This window comes from Cavia porcellus, unplaced genomic scaffold (genome assembly GCF_034190915.1).
Source record: "Cavia porcellus strain 051 isolate PalLab524CR breed Dunkin Hartley unplaced genomic scaffold, mCavPor4.1 scaffold_18, whole genome shotgun sequence".
Lineage (NCBI taxonomy): Eukaryota > Metazoa > Chordata > Mammalia > Rodentia > Caviidae > Cavia > Cavia porcellus.
Genome location: NW_026947501.1, coordinates 68862927 through 68882703, shown reverse-complemented (window position 1 = coordinate 68882703; position 19777 = coordinate 68862927). Strand labels below are relative to the sequence as shown.

Sequence of the window (19777 nt, the reverse complement as noted above, 5' to 3'; positions counted from 1 at the left end):
TCCTAACATATCTAGTTGGTACTGTATTGCCATGAACCCCATATCTGCAGATTCGATTGACCTTGGGGAGAAAATATTTTTTAAAAAGTTTCATACATATTGGTCAGGTGCAGATTAAACAACGCAACAACTACTTACATGGCACTAATATTTTATATCATTAGTAACCTAGACATGATGGAAAGTCTACAGGAGGATCGCATGTTATATGCAAATACAGTAGCATTTTGTGTAAGGGGTTTAGTATCTGTGGGTTTTGGTGTCTTACCCCCTGGCACACACAGTACGGACCAACTGTGTACTTAAAATCAGGATGAGAGCCCACAGGTTATAAATATCTAAAAGTCTCCTAAGGATTAGTGACATGTGGGAGGTCTTTTTGTGGTTCTCCAGAACTACTGTATTTATTTACTTTTGGCTGAGACAGACTCTCCCCGTGTATTCCGGACATTGGTCCTCGTGGTGAGAGAGGAAACTGGGAAGCTGGATGGGAGTAGCTGTCATGGTGAGCAGCCTGGAGGGACATATTTACTGCAAAGCTCTTTTCCTAGGAGCTGGAGGCATACCTCAGTGGTGCAGGGTCTTCCTGGCAAGTACACAGTCCTGAGTTCATTTCTAGTACTGGAACAAGACAGGTGTGTCCTAAATCTTCACTGCAGCATTAGTTGGATTAGGAAAAGCAGAAAACAATCTAGATGTCTGCCTAGAGACTGGATTAGGAATGGCAGTTTCTACAATGGAGTGTCTCTCAGAGGTGGAAACCAAATTTGCCAGCACTGCAGGCCTCTGCGCAGACAATCCCCATGCCATGTTGAATGGAAAAATTGTGAAGCACAGGAGCATGGTGCCATTCACAGGAGGCTTAGAAATGGCCATGATGATCCAGGTATCGCTAGGGCAGCCATGCACACTGTTGTAGTCAGGGGTTATAAGGAGGACAGTTACGTATGGGACTCATAATTTATAGTACTATTTATAATGGTCACCCAAGGAGTCAAACACAAAGTGCAGGAAATCTGTCCACAGCACTAAAGACCTAGAAAATTCAGCTGAGGGCCTGGATCCCATGGCAATAACCTTCATGAGTTCAACTGAAAACCTAGAGCCCAGGACAATGTCTCATGAAAGTCTATTTCATGGATTTGCACTGGGAAGGCCCACAGATCAGCAGTGGAAGCTAGAAAGTCTATGCCAGCTGGGTGGAGGATATGTGCCAGCAGGCTGAGGGTTCTGCAGTGGAGCTAAGAAGCAAGGCTCAAAATAAGGACCAGGGCTGTCCTGAAAAGCACCACAGCCATCCTCAGTGACAATGAGATCCTGAGCTCTTCCAATGATGAGAACAGCCAAGTTCATATCGGAGGGGCCAGCTTGACAAGCTCCTCCAAGAGAACCAAGGGCTCCAAACAGCACCACCGTGCTTCCTCTCCAGGCCTCGCTCTCCTCTTTATGCTGCCATCAGCCCTCAGGGGGCCCTCCATGCTCAGCACCATGCTGATTCAGTTCAGCTGGCCTTTAAGTTGACAATCCACTACACACATGGAGTGAGCTTATAGACACGTGGGAAGAAGTCATGCAAACCGAGTCAGGTGTGGGAAGGGGTGGATTGCATGGGGACCGGCGGCCGAGTGGTCATGCACACTATGGGTTGTGTTTTCCTTGATGTGTTTTTATGTATCAGCTGTTTCATAATTAAAACAGTTGAGAGGAAAACCGAGAAAGTAAGGGAAGAGAACTTGGACTGCTGGAGCAACTCTGGCTCCTCCTGCAGGCCGTGCGCTGACGCCTCTCAAGGTAGCATTTGATCAGACCTGTTGGTTACAGGTCATCTGAGCCCCTGGCTCAGCACCTTTGTAAATCCAGCGACCAGTCTCCCCCTGCCCCTGCTTCTCTTTCCCTGTCATGGCTCTCGCCTTAGAGGATAGGGCTGTGGCCCCACGGCCATGTGGGCTGCCCTCATGCCACGAGTCTCTTGGGAGGTGGTGCTGACCAGGACTGTCATGGTACTTTCTTTAGACTTGGAGTCCCTGTCAGGGACAGGGCTACTTCCGGTGCCCAAATTCAGCTCTCCGCTCGCCTTCTGGACGCAAGAGGGCGCTGTGAGCCTGACTATGAAGAGGAGGACACGGCCAGGCGTTTCCTCACTTGCTGCGCAGCAACCAGCGGGAAGCCAGACGGGGGTTCCCACAGTGCCTTCCTCCTGCCGCAGGGGCAGTGGAGGAGCCTGCCGGTCTTCCTGACAGCAGCACCGGCTACCTGGCACAGCAGCGGGTACGGAGGACCTCCTTCCCTAGAGATGGCACAGGGCAGGCCCTGGAAGGAGCCTGACCACGTGTTGGCAAGGGGTGCGTGGTGAGCCCAGAGTGGGTCTGACATTGCTGCAGGGTGGTAACGTGTGCACACATGTGCACACAAACACACATACATGCACACACACGCAGAGAGGATGTGCTGCAGGACCTTACGTGGCCTGTCAAGCCTAAGGTAGTTACTGTCTGGCTCTCTATGGAAACTCTTGCTGACCCCTGGTCTAGACCATGAAAGGCAAGGGACCCCATTGACTGGCCCTGCAGGGACTTTGATCCCTAAATGGGAATGAGATGAGGAGGACAGCCCTTCTGCCCGCCTGGAAGTTCTGTGGAAAGAAGTTAGTCTCGGAGCTGTGATAGCCAGTTTGTGACCTTAAGCTAATAGGTCCTCTGTGAAAGGCCAGTCCACTGAGGAAGGAGACGGGAGACTGGGGACTTGAGAATGCGGCTGAGTTTCTTCTGCAGAGCCCTGGGGCCGCCTTCCCCTGGAGCGATTGTGTGGTCATTCACATGATGTGTCAACTTGATTTGGGTAAGAGTCGCCCATCAGATTGGTAAAGTCTGGGTGTGTCTGTGGATGACTGACAGGTGGGCCAGCAAGTGGAAGGAAAGACCCATGCCTGATGTAGGTTGCATCAACCAATAGGCTTTCAACCTGGAGGAAATAAAAAGAGAAGGAAGGAAGAGCTCTGGTCTTTGCCATTGCCCGGGGATGTGGATTTCTAGTTCTTCACTCTCCAGTATAGCCTTGTGCTGTGGCTCTGCAGTGACCCCAGGCTCTGACCTTGACTGCTGGACCCTTCTCCTCCTCTGCTCGAAGATGGCCACAATAGATTTTTCCACCTCCAGGCTTACCCAATAAGTCCTTTTGCATAACTATATGCATATTTTGTATTAACTCGGCTCCTCTAGAAAGCCCTCATAAATACTCTTTGTTAGGGGGAGATAATCAAGTGTCACCCTGGTTTGGCCAGTGGCAGACTAGCTTGTCTCTGTAATGAGTCAGAGGAAAGCAGTTTTAGGTTTTATAAGCCAGGGGATCTCTGTCACTGTATGGTGTGAAAGCTACCATTGGCTACATGCAAAATAGAGGGACGTGGCTGTGTACTGTGTATGTGTGTGTGTGTGTGTGTGTGTGTGTGTGTGCACACGCGTGTGTGTAAAAGCAGGTGGTGGCAGGATCTGCAGCTGCCCCTAGTCTCCTCTGTCCTTCCAAAGTCACCTCAGCCACCCAGGAGTGCTGCTGGGTTCCAGCCCGGGGAGCAGCTGAGCGTGGGGCATCTCTTGCACAGTGGGCCCTAACTGTTCCTCTGTCCTCCTCTCCACGGTCACCCATGCTTTCTCCCCCCGCCTCCTGACCATGCTCCCGGGACCACAAAGATTCCGCACAGGCAGTTTCAGGGTTGCCAGGGCTGCGGTGTCCCTTATGCTGCGAGGGAAGGGGTCACTCTGTGCATCCATGGAGCAGGATTCACCCCATAGAGCAATGGGGTAGTGGTGTGCATGGGTCACAGACAGAGAGTGGCTGGTGCCACCTTTCCCGACAAGCACATTCCCCAATGTGGAGCCGCTCTGATACTTTGAAGGTGCAAGGGTGACATGATGATGGACCCTTCACATGGAGACTGGCAGTGAGGTGCACACAGGTTCTGTGCCCCCTTGGAGTCTGACTGTGCTCTGTCTCCAAGCTGGATCCCAGAAGAAGGACAGGACTCCAGCAGAGGCAGGGGCAGCACCTTGGAGGAGGACAAGGACTTCAAGGACAGCAGCACAGAGAGAGGACGAGGCTCTGGGGTGTTGGCCATGAGTGACCTCCACTCTCCTGCACCTCGGGTTTCTCCTCTGTGTGGCAGTGCGGCAGGAGACCCGCCTTGAAGGGTTGCTGAGAAAAGTGGGTGGTGCAGGGAGAACCCTAAGTTTGTGGCCCGGCTCATGGAAGCTCCTATTATGTTCTCCGTATATTTTAGCTCCAGGGGTGATTATGCCCCCAAACGTGTCCATGTCCTCATTCTCCAGAGCCTGTAAATGGTAGCAGAGAAATGAGGACCCAAGGGCATTAAAGGGCTGGAGATACACACTCATCCTGGTGGCTGTGCAGGCTTGGTGTTGTCACAAGTGTCCTTAGGAGAAACAGGGGAGATGGGGAAATGATGGACATCGGGAGAGGAAGAAGCCCTGTGACCAAACAGCAGAGCTTGGCATGCTGGGGACACGAACTCGGCTGCTGGGGCCCCGCAGGTCCCCCTGGGTGCTCTTGGTTTCATCATTACTGTCCTGGCTGAGCAAATTCCCAGCCAAGGGCCACTGCTGTCTGGACACAGCTGGTACCTAGACTCACATTTGCAGCTGACTTCTCAGCTCCAGGGTGGTTCACCCCAGCAGCCTGCCTGGGGTCTTTGAACTAATAGTGTCCAAAGCTAACTCGAGATCGTGTGGCCTTGCCTGTTGCTCCTTTCATTTTCCACCCCTGTGGCTGCTCCCGTGCAAGCCACACCCTCGAAGGCCGTCTTTGTGCTCTGTGCCCTTCCGGGCTCAGGATACCACACCCTAAATTGTGGCACTGGGCATGTCATGAACCTTGGCCTGAGGAACACTGGAAGGCCTCAAAACTAAGGTCAGTCTCACCTTCTTGTGGCCCCCCTTACTCTTCCAAAGTGAATCATAGAATCCAAAATCCTCTTGCCCAGAGCAGGTCATAGGAGCTAGAAATGCTGCTCCTCAAGTCAGCCAGAAAGCCTGGAACAGCCACTCTCTCCCTGTCTCCTTGAAGGGGGTCACTCCAGAGGGCCCTGAGGTCCTACCTTGGGAGAAGGAAGCCGCTGCAGACCGGCCTTCCTCCTCCCTGCCCCCATCTGCCACGGGCTGCTCAGACTCTCTGTCCAACCCCGTGTCTCTGTCACTGTTCCTGCTCCATTGACTCTAAGCAGAAAAATGTTTTCCCCGCATCCTTGGTCTTTGTCTCCCCTCCCTCCTCTTTGAGATGGGGTTTTACTTTGTAGTTCCAACTGGCCATGAGCTGACTAAACAGCCCAGACTGGACTCACTCTCATGGCAGCCCTCCTGCCTCAGCCTTCCAAGTGCTGGGATTAGAAGCACACACCACGATGCCCTGCTGGTTTTCATTCCTGAAAGCTCCGAGTCACAGGAAGCTGGGTTTAAGGCACTTGTTCCCCCGTCTCTGCTCTCAGAGTCTGGACCTTAGCACCCCTTAATCCCGCTCCAGCTCCCAGCTCAGGTGCTCCTGTGGCTTGGGCTTTGTCTTCCCCACGTCCCTCAATGAGTCTCCTGCGGCAGCTTCTCCACTGCTCTCTGCAGCTGCTCAGTGCCCTGGAGGCTGTGCGTGGCCCTTGTCCATGGGTTTCCACGCCTTGGGTACCGTGCTCAGTGTCCATGAGGGGCGTATGGGTGGGGGCCTCTTTCACACTCTGTTGCTTGTGTGTTATGGGTTGGGGCGCTGCCGGGTCACCAGGGAATTCCATTTTCAGTTGCTTACCATCTCCACGTTATTCTCCACAAGGCCGTGCCAATCCCCATTCCCTCCCATAGGTGCGAGGAGCCCTAGCCGTCTTCACGGTGTCTTTATGAGGTGGGACAAAACAGAGCAGATGCTGCTGCCGAGTGCCACCGAGGGAGAGGCAGGCCCGGAAAACAAGACCCTGCGTCCTCATCTGCCTTAGTCACCAGGTCTGGCACCGTGTGACTTGTGGTTCTTCCTTGAGGTCAAAATGACCGTGATGGGGAAACGTTTTGAATTGACTCGGGCCACTGCGGCAGCCACGACCATGAAACTGAAGACCTCGGGAAAGAGGCGTCCAGAGTTACTGCAGAAAATTACAAGGATGATGGGATGAGTGTGTTCGGAATGAGGAGAGGATTCTGAGGGGGATTTGTGGCAATGTGTCTTTTACTATAATGATTTTTAAAAATGTGAACACACACTGTACTTTGAGATCATGCCTCGTACTATTGGCACACGGTCCTTCTTCCTCCTCCTCTCTGTTTCCATGCTTCCCTGCGGATGGAGCTTATCTCCTGCTTGTTCACATGACCAGCCTGGGCCGGAGGGCGGGCACGGAGCTAACACCCACCCTGTCTGATCCCCGCTCTCAGCTCTGGTGGGGCTGGGGTGGCCATACTGGTTTTCCTGTTGTAAGGAGAAGAGCCAGCTCCAGGGAACCACTGGCCTGGGAAGGAATCAGGTGGGCAAACAGAACCCCAGTCCGACCTGTAGAATCTGACCTGTAGTCTGGGCAGAACTTTCATGAGTGCAGATCATTCCAGAGAAATAAGAGTACTTGTTGTTTTAAACTGCTACAATGCTGGGGCTGTTTGTTATGCTGCGTTGTTGTAATGAAACCTGACTAACACAGGCACTGGCTATTTCTACATCTCTTTTATTTAGGCACATATTGCTCCTCCCATCTTAAAGATAAAGGCTACAGAGGCTTTGGAAGATTAGTAACTTGTTTAAGATTCCAGGGCTACAAGGCAGAGAAGCAGGATTTAAAACCAGGACTGTCTTGTGGGCCCACTGTCCTCACCATCTGTGCAAAAAATGGACCAAACTCCTAGGAAATCAAAGAAAGCTTCCAAAATCCTTGCCCCTGAGCTGTGGAGAGGGAGAAGCTGACTTTGGGGTTTAGGGCAGGGACGTCTGGTTTAGGAATCAGTGCTGGTGTGTCGGGAGGAGGCCCTTCCTGGCTCTCAGTTTCAGCTCCACTGTTTCAAGTTGGGAGGGGCTGGGGGTTTGGGGTGCATCCCATGGTCAGGACAGGGAGTCCCTCCGGCACCCCCACCATCCTATGAAGCCCTGCTGAGTCTTTGGATAGCAGTGGTGGTGGCAGCAGCCTCAAAGCCCAGGCTGTTTTCCTATCGATTTTGCCATTTATCTCAGGAGAACAAATCACATTTAATCTATGGATTTCAAAAAGGCAGATCAATGGCTCTACGCCTGGGCAAATCCTCTCAGCCCAGTTGTGCAGGAGCCCACGGAGTCGTTTCCCTGCCTTCCCTGATGCTGGGGCTCTGAGGGAAGAAGGGCTTTCTTAGCTGCTCAGCGGGCTAATTCTGCACCACTGAGGCTGACTCTGGAGGGTGACTGACAAGAGCCCTGGTGTTAGGAGTTTTAAATCTGTCCAACTCTTGCAAATACTAGCCTCCCTGGTGAAGGAAAGGCAGCCACGCTGGCTGCCTGGCTGCAAGCTCTGACTTTGCAAAGGAATGCATTTTAGTCACAGGGAGAAAACTATGTTTCCACAGTGCTGAGGAGCATCAGCTTGGTGAGCAGGGCCTTCCTGCAGAGCGCTGAGTGTTTATCTCTGCCCTCATGCAGTCATTGAGGGTGCCGGTCCCTCTTTCACAGCCACACTGCCCCTGGAGAATTCCATTGGACCTCAGTTCCAGCATCCCCTCCTGCCAGCCCTTCCCTGTCCTGCCCGTCCCCACCAGCAGTGGCTTCCCTTGTTCTTATGCCAACCCTGGAATTGTTTATCTGTGTTCAGCCACGGTGACACTGGAAACTCCGCTTAGACACGGTCTGGGGAAAGGGTCACTTACGGGCTTTTGTAACTGCAAAGCTCAGGGTGTGAGTGGATGGAGAGAGTCAAGTGTCACTCTATTTGTCTCTCTCCCTCTTCTTTCCTTCTCTTTCTACTTTCCCTTCTCCTCTTCCTTCTTTTCCTCCTCTTCTTCATTTTTCTCCTTTACCTGTCCCTCCTTCTCTATCCCCTCTTCATCCTCTCTCTCTCTCTGATTTGCTCTTTCTGGGCCTTATATTTTCCTGGAAAGCCAATGCCACAAACTGTCCCAGCTCAGCTTCTCCAGCAGGAAGAGCCCCAGTCTTGCCCCCACCTGCACACCAATCCCCGCAACCTGGTGTGGGATACATTTCCATCCCTTTACCCATCCCAGAGGCTGGGAAATTCAGCATGATGACTGGATGCTGAGGCCTGTGAGGGGCGGGGCGGGGCCAGGCAGCGCAGCCACCCTGGAGCTTCTCCACCTGCAACTCTGCTTTGAGAACCTGTGGCTTCTCAGGCCACTAAGCAGCAGGACAAAGAGCTCAGCTGTCCCACGCGTGTTCCAAGGGGCATAGCTGCAGCCTGTGTCACCACAAGGCTGGAGAACTCTGGCTCCACGGCCTCAGCAGGCAGCAAGGGTCCGGGGACACTGGGGAAGGAGTCTGGGGAAGTCTGTCAGGGCCATCGTCTCTGGGGCAGGAGCCAGTGAGGGGGAGCTGGGACTGACCCAGGGCTGGGAGTGGTGATTGAGAGCTCTGTACACCCAAAAGGTGGATGAGCCAGATATTTCATGCATGCCTGTGATCCCAGCACTCTGGGAGGCTGACTCAGTAGGATTCAAGTTCAGCCCAACCTGGACAACTCAGAGGCTTAGCAAGACCCCACCTTAAAGTAAAAAAAAAAATTTAAGAAAAGTTTTAAAAAAGGCTGGGGATGCAGTTCAGTGCAAGGGTTCCATCTCCCAGTACCAGGTAAAAATCCCATGAAAGATGGAGGAGGATTCAAGGAGGAGGGGGAAGCATCTTCAGTGGAGACTGCTGAGACCCCTGGACTCAGGTCCAATGTGCTGAAGTCCCCAGATCTTAGCACCACACCATGGTCCTTGTCATCACTGGTATTCCTGGACCACCGCGCTGGCTCTACCGGGGATGAAAGCATTTCCATGTTGTCTGGCAGCTGGTCACTGCCCACAGTCTCTGTCCTGAGAGGCCTCTCCCACCTTGGCCACCTGCCTCCCCAGGGCCCCCAGTCCTCCCAAAAAGCAGCAACAGAAAGGCTCTGTCTGGCACAGCAGGGGTGCACTGGGTCCCCCCCAGGGCTCAGGGCCACAGGGCCACAGGGCAGCTGCCATTAAGGCTGCTCAAAGTAAGTGCTACATTCTTAGTTGCTTCCATGGATCACAGCCTTGAAAACTGTTTCTTTATCCAGTCAAAGGATCAGGATTGAAAAAAGTATTTTCCCTCATGCCTGAAGCCTACAAGCTCGTATTACTGGAGCTTAAACATTGTGGGAGTTCTCAGTTATCATCCAGTGCAGAAGAATTAACTCCAGGCATTGGAACTTAGCATACATCCTAATGTTCTCACCATGGCAACAGGGCTCACCTCCCTCTGCTTCTCACACCTCCACCCCCCCCCCTTGGATACTGAGCTATAGAGTTATAGCTTTTGATTCCTTTTGCTTTTCTTAAATAAGCTCCCTTTGCCCTGGGGCCTTTGCACCAGCCCACCCTCCTCTTCTGGAATGATTTACTTGTCTACATCTTCTTAACCACCCAGAGGCTTCCCTGACCACAGTGTCTGAGGCAGCTCATTCCTCCTGCCTGGCTGTTCTGTGTCATTATTGCTCAGTTTTCTTTATAACACTTGACACTAGATGAAATGGCTTTGTTTGGAGTTACTCACCACTGTTGCTGTTAACGTTTGGTGGTGCTGGAGGCTGAGCCCAGGGTTTCACGCTGCTTACCAAGTACTGCCTCTCGTCTCCAGCTGTTTATTCACTTCCTCTAGAATCCAAGCTCCAGAAGGAAGCTGCGAAGCTTTGATTCTTCTTGTCTACTAAACCCAACATCTGGAGCGGCTGTGTGTTTTGCAGCTTAGCTCCTGGTACAATAAGGATTAGTGCTAATTGGGAAAAGAGAGCCCTTCCTCTGAGTGTCTACTGTCACCTACTGCAAGTTTTCCAAAGCCACCAGGCCAGCCTGCCCTGCCCGTGCCTTGCCCAGCCCGTCCCCTCCTCTGCCACTAAATGCTTGCTGAAGGAACCAGGGGGCGCTGGAATTCCAAGGGCCAAGAGCTCTAAGGCAAAGGTGAAACTGCGCCTCCTGAACATTAAGTGGGTTGTCTGTCCGTTGTTTTCACGACGTTGGCCACAGACTCATCTATCAAGGACAATTTGCCCAGCATCCCTCATAGTGTTGGCTGGCTGAGGACCAGCAGCCATGTGGGTGAGCTGTGGGGCACAGGGTTGTCAATACTGAAATATAATTCAGCCCAGGGAGTTCCGGGAGACAGAGCACCTACGGGGCCCAGAGGAGTCACAGCTTCTGGGGAGGAGGAGCTTCAGTCCAGAGGAGTCGCAGCTTCTGGGGAGGGTGACCACAGCAGACCCCAAGGAGGGAAAGACCTCGTGCTGTAAGGTGAGAGTCCAGCTGGTGACCCAGGAGACCCAGGCTCCAAGCCCTGGTGTGCTCAGCAGCCTTGAAGTAGTAGCCAAGCTCAGACTCCCGCCTCCCATTTCCATGAGGTGTGCGGGATCCGTCTGGGATTCCCTGTTCTTCTCCTCTCCGCTTGCTTCCATGCAGCCTTTCCTGCCACGTTTTCAGTTTTGTTCCCTCCATCATTCTTTCTGCTCTGTTGTGAAGACAAACACAATCTCTTCTTGGATTCTTCCATTTCTCTCTCAGCCTCCTTGATCCAGGACTGTGCCTACCCTCTAGAATCTCTGTTATGGCTTAGATGGAAAATGTTCCCCAAAGTCTCATGTATTCAGAAGTGAAGTTTTTGGAAGGTGAATGGGTCATGGGGGAGGGGCACACTATTCATTCATGGATAATCCATGCACGAGTTCATAGTTGAATGTGCTGTTAGGAACGTGGCCTGGTTGGAGGTGGGTCACTTGCGATAGGAACTGGATATGTTCTTGTCCCCAGCCTGTCCCTTCTCTCTTTGCTTCCTGGCTGCCATGGTTGAGCACTCTTCCTCTGCCTGGTCCTTACACTATGCTGTGACTGCATGGGAGCCAGTGAACCATGGACTGAGTCCCCTGAATCATAAGCAAGCTAAACCTCTCCTCCCGTCACAGTGGGGATGATGGTCCTCCAGCCTCACCCATGGGAGCATTGGCGACTCTAGTCTCCATCACGAGAGCCAAGGCAGAGTCCTCTTTGGAGTGTAGTGAGGGCAGAAACAGGGGCCCAGTACTCTCGCATTACTTCTTTTGGCCTCGTCACACTTAATCTTTTCAACCACAATTATTAACCTATTTTACAGGAGAAAATTGAGGCCGGGAGAGATCAAATCATCTTCTCGAGACCTCAAAGCCAATAGTGCCCGTGCTTCCTCCGCCATCTGTCTTCTGCTTTGCACCCTTCTCTGTGACTTCAGTGCGAACACACCCTTCCCCAGGACAGCCTTCCCCAAACATCTCGTCCTGCACACTTCCTCATGCCTGGATGCCTGTCTGCCATGGCACGTGTCATAGCTGTAACTGCATATTTCTTTTTGGGGTCAAAGTCTACCATTGGCCTGCACGTTCCTGAGAAGAAAGTGTGTGCATCCACATCTCCCAGCTGTCTTCACGGTGAGTGAACCAGCATCTGAGATGCACCAAGTCTCTGAGTATTTGCTGGATAGAAGAGCAAGCAGCTGGACCGCCAACCCTGTTCTCAAAAGCCTAAGTTCTGTGCAGGGAGCTGGCATCCTCAGGAGGGCAGGACGGGATGCAGGCTGTTCTGGCTTCGGGAGTGACCACTTGCCACAGGTCTCAGGGGTTAGGATGAGGGTCCCTTTCGGATGTTGGTGGTGGTGCCCCGTATGAGGAGGGGTGGCAGGAGAAAGAGCTTCGTGAAAAGGCAATGGTGCAGTGATGACATTTCTCTCGTGTGCTGGCCACAGATCCGGGCTTTCAGGTCACTACCTGGAGCTGTCCAGTGGGGAAAGACGTGGTCACGGCTACATTTCAGAACAGCACTGTGTGTAGCTGAGCGGAGGCTGCAGAGATCACAGCAGAGCCTGGAGGGTACAATGTCACATAACACAGCCTGGAGGAGCCACTGTCCTGGGCAGGGAGTGAGGTGGAAAGGAACCGGCAGGCCCCAAGAGGTAAAGGGAAGGAGGGCAGTGTCAGGGTCGGTGCCAGGCACCTGGACAGGTGGCTTGCCTTGTCCAACTGCAGAAATGGGCTCCAGGGGTAGGGATGGTCTGGGTGGAGCAGCTCAGACTGAGGAGCGGGTGCACCTGCAGGTGCTGATCTAGGTCTCAGGGGGAAGAAGGGTGCGAGTGGTCTGGGTGGAGGCAGAGAGACCAGGGAGGGGGTGGGAAACTCCAGCTGGACAGGAGACGCAGGTGAGGGGGTCAGGGCTGGAGCTGTGGGGTGCTGCTCTGACTTCTGTCTTCACCCATCAGCAGCAGCCCGGACTGTGGACCAGTGAGACTTGTCACCTGGGAGTGGTCTGAGAGCTGGGGAGCCCCTAGGATTCTCTCCTCACTCTTTCCCCATTCTTCTTCTTTTTTTTTTTTAATTGGTACTGGGGATCAAACTCACAACCATGCACTTGCAAGGCAGGTGCTTATGCCGCTGAGCCCCTTGGCCCGAACTGAGGCTGAGTTTCCTCTTTTGTGAAATCCTGAGGTATTTATGTATCCTGTTCACGGTTTAAAGAGAGGAAGAATGTGACAGCATCCCGAAAGGAGAAAACTTTCAGCTCCGAGTTTCCTTCCCTCTTTTTATCTTTTCTTTTTCTTCTCTTTTTCCCTCAAGCAGTGTAGATTGAACCCAGGGCCTTAGTACTGAGCTGCCTCTCCAGACCATTTTTTACTTTGGCACTGGGAGGAGGCTGGAGCGAAGGGCTCGTGGGGAAAGGGTCATCTCTGGAGGGGTCAGGGACGCCAGTGTCAGGGTGGGCGTGAGTGAGAGGAGGCGGGGAGGATGGGGAGACACGGGCTTCAGGAGAGCTCCACACCTGAGGAGCAGGCAGCGTCGCAGGCTGTGGAGGAAGAACCCAGGGAATTTGGGCGGGCTCTCAGAGGGGCAGAGGCAGGAACGAAGCCCGGCTTGGGGCCCAGGTCTGTGCAAAATCCCAGCGCCTCCAAAGCTCTCCAGTCTGGAAGCCGGTGCTTCCAATCCCTCCCCCACCTCTCTGCTTCCAACCGGGATTCGGGTCACCGGCATGGGCCCGGCCACGCGCGCCTGTTACCATCCCGGGACGCCAGGGTGAGGGTCTGCCTCCTGCGGACCTGTGGCTCAGATCCAGCGCTCTGGGGGGTGCCGCGCTGAGCGGGGGCACAGGTGGGGCGTGCGGGCGTGCGGGGCAGCGCGGGCGAGCGGAGGGGGTGGCGCGCAGGCGGGGAGCAGCCGGGGACAGCAGCAACCTCCCCAGGCGCGCTCGGCAGCGGCTGCGGCTCACTCTTCCGCACTCTGGCTCCGAACCAGACACAGCCCGGGACCCCCCCGCCGCTTCCCGCCGGGACTGGAGGGGCTCACGGCCACTGCTCCGCTCCGGCGCCCTGCGCAGCTCATGGTGAGCGCCCCGTGGGGCTTGGGAATTCTTGGCAGAGGGTCCCGGCGCACCCCTTGGGGTGCTCGATGGGGCCGCTCTGGGGGCTCAGGGCTGAAGTTGGTACCGCGCACATCCTGCCTGTGTCTCTGAACCTGACATGCTGCCGCCCGGGCACAACAGCACCACGCACCCGCTGTGGTTCGGTCTGCGGGCTCGGCTGGCACGGGAAGGCGCCGTGGGGGGCTCCGCGGGGGAGGTGCCGTTGGGACCCGCCCAGGTGGTCACCGCCGGCCTCCTGACTCTGCTCATCATGTGGACCCTGCTGGGCAATGTGCTGGTGTGTGCAGCCATTGTGCGCAGCCCCCACCTGCGCGCCAAGATGACCAATGTCTTCATCGTGTCCCTGGCCTTGTCTGACCTCTTTGTGGCACTGCTTGTCATGCCCTGGAAGGCGGTGGCCGAGGTGGCCGGTTACTGGCCCTTCGGGGCATTCTGTGACATCTGGGTGGCCTTCGACATCATGTGTTCTACAGCCTCCATCCTGAACCTGTGTGTCATCAGTGTGGACCGCTACTGGGCCATTTCCAGGCCCTTCCGCTACCAGCGCAAGATGACCCAGCGGGTGGCCTTGGTCATGGTGGGCCTGGCCTGGGCCCTGTCCATCCTCATCTCCTTCATTCCCGTCCAACTGAACTGGCACCGGGATGCAGCAGGCTCCGAGGGCGGGGTGGACCTTCCCTCCAACCTGGCCAATGTGACGGTCCAGGAGGACCCTGCGGAACCCCAGCCAAGGGCAGCCAACTGTGACTCCAGCCTGAACCGGACATACGCCATCTCCTCCTCGTTCATCAGCTTCTACATCCCGGTGGCCATCATGATCGTGACCTACACGCGCATCTACCGCATCGCGCAGGTGCAGATCCACAGGATTTCGTCACTGGAGAGGGCAGCTGAGCACATGCAGAGCTGCCGGAGCCAAGCGGGCCGCGAGCCTGACACCAGCCTGCGCTCGTCCATCAGGAAGGAGACCAAGGTGCTCAAGACGCTGTCGGTGATCATGGGGGTCTTCGTGTGCTGCTGGCTGCCTTTCTTCATCCTTAACTGCATGGTTCCCTTCTGCCACGGAGACCCTGAGGACCTGCGGGCCGGCTTCCCCTGCGTCAGCGAGACCACTTTTGACGTCTTCGTCTGGTTCGGCTGGACCAACTCCTCGCTTAACCCCATCATCTACGCCTTCAATGCTGACTTCCGGAAGGTGTTTGCCCAGCTGCTGGGGTGCAGCCCCCTCTGCTTGCGCACCCCGGTGGAGACCGTGAACATCAGCAACGAGCTCATCTCCTACAACCAGGACACTGTCTTCCACAAGGAGGCCGTGGCCACCTATGTCCACGTGATCCCCAACGCCGTAGCCCCCAGGGACAGGGAGCTGGAGGAAGAGGAGGGTCCTTTTGATCGCATGTCCCAGTTCTGCCACACGTCCCCAGATGGTGACCCTGCAGCTGAATCTGTCTGGGAACTGGACTGTGAGGGGGAGATTTCATTAGGCAAAATATCACCTCTTACCCCCAAAGGATTGCATTAAACTGTAAGAAAAGCCCTTGTGGATCTGCATAAGTGTGCAGACATTTACAACCAGACACACACGTGCACACACACACACACACACACACATACACTCACTCACCCACTGGCAGTGCTGCTCATTTATCAGTGTCTCTGTGCCTCTGTGAAGTCACCATGTGCTGAGTGTCCTCCCCACCCTGTAGATTCCTGGGTGTAAGAGTTGGCAGGAACAGTTAGAGTCAACTCACATACAACACCCCCTGCCAGCCAGGCAGAGATGGCCCGGGCCTGTCAGAGAAGAGAAGGTGGAGCTTGGCCCTTAACACTCACTCTGTTGCTTTTCCTTTCGAACAGACGGCTTGGCTTGCTCGTGTGACTGGCTTGTGTTTGGGTCGATTTTCCAACAGCCCGTTCAGTGCTGCCTGTGGAGGCCGAGTGGGGTGGGGCGCTCCCCTTGCCCTGCAGCGGCTGCTCTCGTCAGGAAGCCTGCCCCACCCAGTGTGAGGTAACACCGTGTGTGTGTGTGTGTGTGTGTGTGTGTGTGTGTGTGCGCGCGTGTGGCTGGTGGGGTGATTGTTCTTGCTTTCCTGGTGGGTTTTCAGGGCTTTTCCTGGAGAGGCCGAGTGCGTGCTCAAAGGCAAGGAAGAAGATATTCCTTTATTTTCTTTCCAGGCAGTTTGGCCTTAAAGGAACATAGCAGGGCTTGAAAAGCTTCTGGCTTCTCGGTTTCCTTTTGCTAGATGTGTACAGCTGCACTGTTCTTGGAAAGCCAGTTTCCTGGTCACGGCAGCCTGGTCTGTTCTTTTTCTGTCTTGGAAACTTCCTTTTATGATAACGTAAGACAGTTCTCAAGATTCCTGGGTGGATGCTGTCCATCACTGTAAAGATCACTTCCTATGACAGTATCTTTTTCCAGCTCAGATCTAGAGCCCTGTGACATGACCTGGCTTTAGTGTGTTTTCTGAAGAGCTTTGACGTGTGTGAGTTAATAAGCTTGCAGAAAGAACCTCATTTTCAAACAAGCATTTTTAGTTGCACACGATTAGCAAAGAGGCTTTCAGATTTTAACTGAAACGTCGAAACCAGAAATGACATTTCAATGACTGGCAGTTGGAAAATCTACAGGTGGGATTGCTCAACAAGAGAGCCCTCCTCCCCCAGCCCTGATGGGCTCAGCGGAGGGCACTTTGTCCCAGTGTAATTTTAGTCGAGAACACAGGACCAGAAGAATTAAGTGCCAAAGCTGTTAATGAAAGCGTCCGTGTGTCTGTAAGTTCTTATATATCTCTGCTCTCTGAAAATGTCATAGCAAGGACAGTTAAATCAGCTTTGGTCTCTCTCGGGGTAATTTTATGGTCAGCCTCTTGTACAGTTTCGTCTCGTTCATCGTACATGTGTAGTGCCTGGCACAGAATGCTTAATAAATATTTGTTGAATGAATAACTATTTTTGGAACAGTGAGATTGAAAGCAAATTCTGTTTGGCATATGTTTTTATATGTGATTTTGTCAGAGTAATTTGGAATCCAAGGTGTGTGTGCAGTCTTTGACTTGTATGTCAGCAACTACATACGGTTAGGACATTACGCAGTGAGATGTCACTACATTGGGGTTCAGGGGCTATGTGACCTTGTGTGGTCTGTTATCCTGTCTGAGTCTTATGTTCTGTCTGCCTTTGTAAACTGAGGGGCTTGTACGTGATCCCTGTTTATCCAGGTGTGCTGTGTGATGCCAATGTGAATGGGTAGGGTCTCTGGTGAACTGCATTCAGCAACCCAGGTTCAATTCCTGGTTTCAGGGCTTCTTGGAGCCTTCCCTCAGCATCATGACCCTGCCCCTGCAAGGCAGGTTGCATTTCCCAGGTCTTTGGCCTTGTGAGTCCTCAGTGAGGATTCCTGTCACTCTTTTCTGGAGCCCCCGGTTCTAGGGGGCATAGTCTGAGAAACTTGGATGTGGAGCTATTTTATTCTGAAGGGCACTTGTTATATGCAAAACCTCTGTGGATGTGTGGGTGTGTGTGTGTGGGGGGGCACATGTTGGTTTAGGCCCCAGTTTAAATAGTGGAGAAAACTCTGAGGACCTTGGGATTCCCTGCTGTAAAATATCACTCATTATCAGGAATCCTGCTGAGAGTCCTGATTGTCTGTCTTAGGTGTATGATGAGAAAAATGAAAAACAGAGAGGAGTTTAGCAATACACGAATGGCTGGAAGTCAGTGTCCCCGAGGGGTCCTCCTCACACTGCAAAACAGCCAGGCGTGTACAGTGTAGGTTAGGCTAGAGAATGATCCTAATTCTGCAAAGGCTCAGACCCAAGAGGGTGTAGGTGAGTTTGTGCTTAAAAGAGTCAACGGGAAATCTGAGACAGATGGTGCCAAGAATCCAGACCTCCATTTTACCCCTTAGGGAAATAGGCAAAATTAGCCATTGTGGATGTGTGGTCTCTAACAACTCATTGCTGTGACATGATTGACATCTCCTGAGTGCTGGCCACTGCCCCAGACGCTGGGAATATCCTCACTCATTGAATCCCGGACGGACTGGAGCCTGTTCAGCGGGGATGAAACGGGACACACTGCCCTCAGGTGCTGCCCTGTGCTGAGTATTGTAGTGATATGGTTTATTCGGGAGTGGGTATTGGTGGGCTGCTCCCTGAAACAGCAGGGAAGGGGTGAAACTGCAGTTTTACTTAGGGTGGTCAGGGGAGCCTTCTCACAGGAGGAAGCAGGAAGAAAGATCTTGCTGAAGCAAGGGCTGGAGCAATGGCAATATCGAGGAGGGGGAGTGGCCCAGGCAGAGGCAAATGCAGGGGAGAAATTTAGAAATGGGGCAGTGCTTTGCACACCCAGGGAGGAAGAGGGTGCCAGGGTGTCTGAGTCCAGGAGAGACAGGGATTGTGCTGAGGGCAGTGTCAGCAATGACAGTGGCACTGCAGACGCAAGGTCACAGTAAGGATTTCTCTGGAGCAGTGTCCCACACATGCTTTGGGACATTTGACCAAGAGGCAGGTCTCTTTATCACCCCGTTTGAGAGACGAGGAAATGAGGCCTACCTAATACCTAACCTGCAGTCACACAGCTACTGACTGCTCAAGCTGGACTCAAACCAGGCAGCCCCACCATGGGGTCTGGGTCTTAACTGCTTTTTGCTGAGGAGAGATGCAGCTAGGACATCTGCCCCAATCAGCAAATGCTCTCATGTATGGATCAGGATGTTGGGTTCTTTGTTAGCTAACTGACTAGTCGATCCATTCCTAGGTCCACAATGGTCTTGCACTGTGTACCTGCTCTATGCTTGGAGGGAAAGCAGTCCAAGGTCCTGCACAGCCACCCGTGGGTTAAGGCCATGGGCTACATGGATGGGTCATATGCTTTCCAGGCTTCTTATCTGAACTTCCCATTAACCTCACCTATTATTGTTTCCCATTTTATGGAGGAGGACACTGAGGCACAGGGTGGTTAGGTTTTACCCAAAGGCATATGATAATCACCTGGCAGAGCCAGGGTTTACATTTAAGCTACGGGTTCTTAACTGAAGGCAGTTTTGTACCCCACCCCTGGTGACATTTGGTCACATCTGGAAATACGTTTTGATTTTCAGATTTTGGAGAGGGGTGCTCCTGCCATCTCATGAGGCCAGGAATTCTGCTAAACATCTTGGGGTACACAGAGAATGATCTGGCCGCAGATGCCCGGGGCCAGTTCTGACCAAGGCAGAGGGACCCCCATTCCTCACTTGACAGAGTAGGAAGGAGGCTCAGAGGTGTTTGACAGTTTGGGCAGGGGTGATGTGGGTGTGAAGGGAGTCACTGCCCCTGCGAACCTCTCTTTTGGGTCTTACAGGATCCCTTGGAGAGACCCAGGCAGAGGTGAACTCTTTCCTGTGTGTTCTCGTGGGTTCTGTCCAGGCTAACCATCCTGAGGGCCCTTCTCCTGGGCTCACCTGATGGCTCTGTCACAATGGGTGATTGGACCTCAGCTGTATCAGCTCCAGATGGAGGGGTTCCACCTCCATGCCCTGACAGCTTCTGGAATTGGAAAAGCACGCCCTCCTTGGCCTGTATGAGACAGCAGGTGTGTCTCAGTTCACATGCTGACTTGGCTTCTTTGCTAGTGGCTGCCAGGGATCTTCTGATGAGAAAACCCCAAGACTGAATTCCAGCCAATGGTGATGAGGGGCTGGTGGATGAATATGGACACAGTGTGTGTGTGTGTGTGTGTGTGTGTGTGTGTGTGTGTGTGTGCGCCCATGTGTATGCACACACTGGCATAAAGTATGCTCTGAGTAATTGATGTTTGAGGTCAACCAGTTGTCCCTAAGGCCTGCTTGCCCTTTTGAGCCACCTGAAGATTAAAATATTAAACTGATAAGAACAGATATGACACTTGATCTTAGCCAAAAGGCCGAGAAGCAATGAAGATTAAAATATCAGTGTCCGGGCCTTACTCTGATTCAGTTGAACCCTAATTTCTGATAGGGTCTAAGCTATTTCAAAACTGTTTTTGTGTGTAAGGCTGTACCTAGGAAACACCATTGGACTACTCTGGTTATTAGGAGTGTTTTGGGTTTATGGACCTCAGTCCATCTTGATATCTGTGCTTTGGCTACAACAATAAAGTGGCCTCTAATTAGCAATGACTGTGTCTAGCAACTCCCTGGGTCTTTTGTTACT

At 53.2% G+C, this 19777-nt stretch overlaps 1 protein-coding gene and 1 pseudogene across 1 annotated transcript; one reads left to right on the top strand and one right to left on the bottom strand.

Annotated features, from left to right (window-relative positions):
- The first annotated feature begins 13442 nt into the window (after nt 1–13442).
- Nucleotides 13443–16550, top strand: Drd5 (dopamine receptor D5). The gene has a single exon (XM_003464368.3). The coding sequence runs from the start codon at nt 13702–13704 to the stop codon at nt 15124–15126; it is 1425 nt and encodes a 474-aa protein (XP_003464416.1). The 5' UTR covers nt 13443–13701; the 3' UTR covers nt 15127–16550.
- A 2743-nt stretch (nt 16551–19293) lies between these two features.
- On the bottom strand, nt 19294–19520 carry LOC111755330 (U2 spliceosomal RNA; annotated as a pseudogene).
- Nucleotides 19521–19777: the final 257 nt, after the last annotated feature.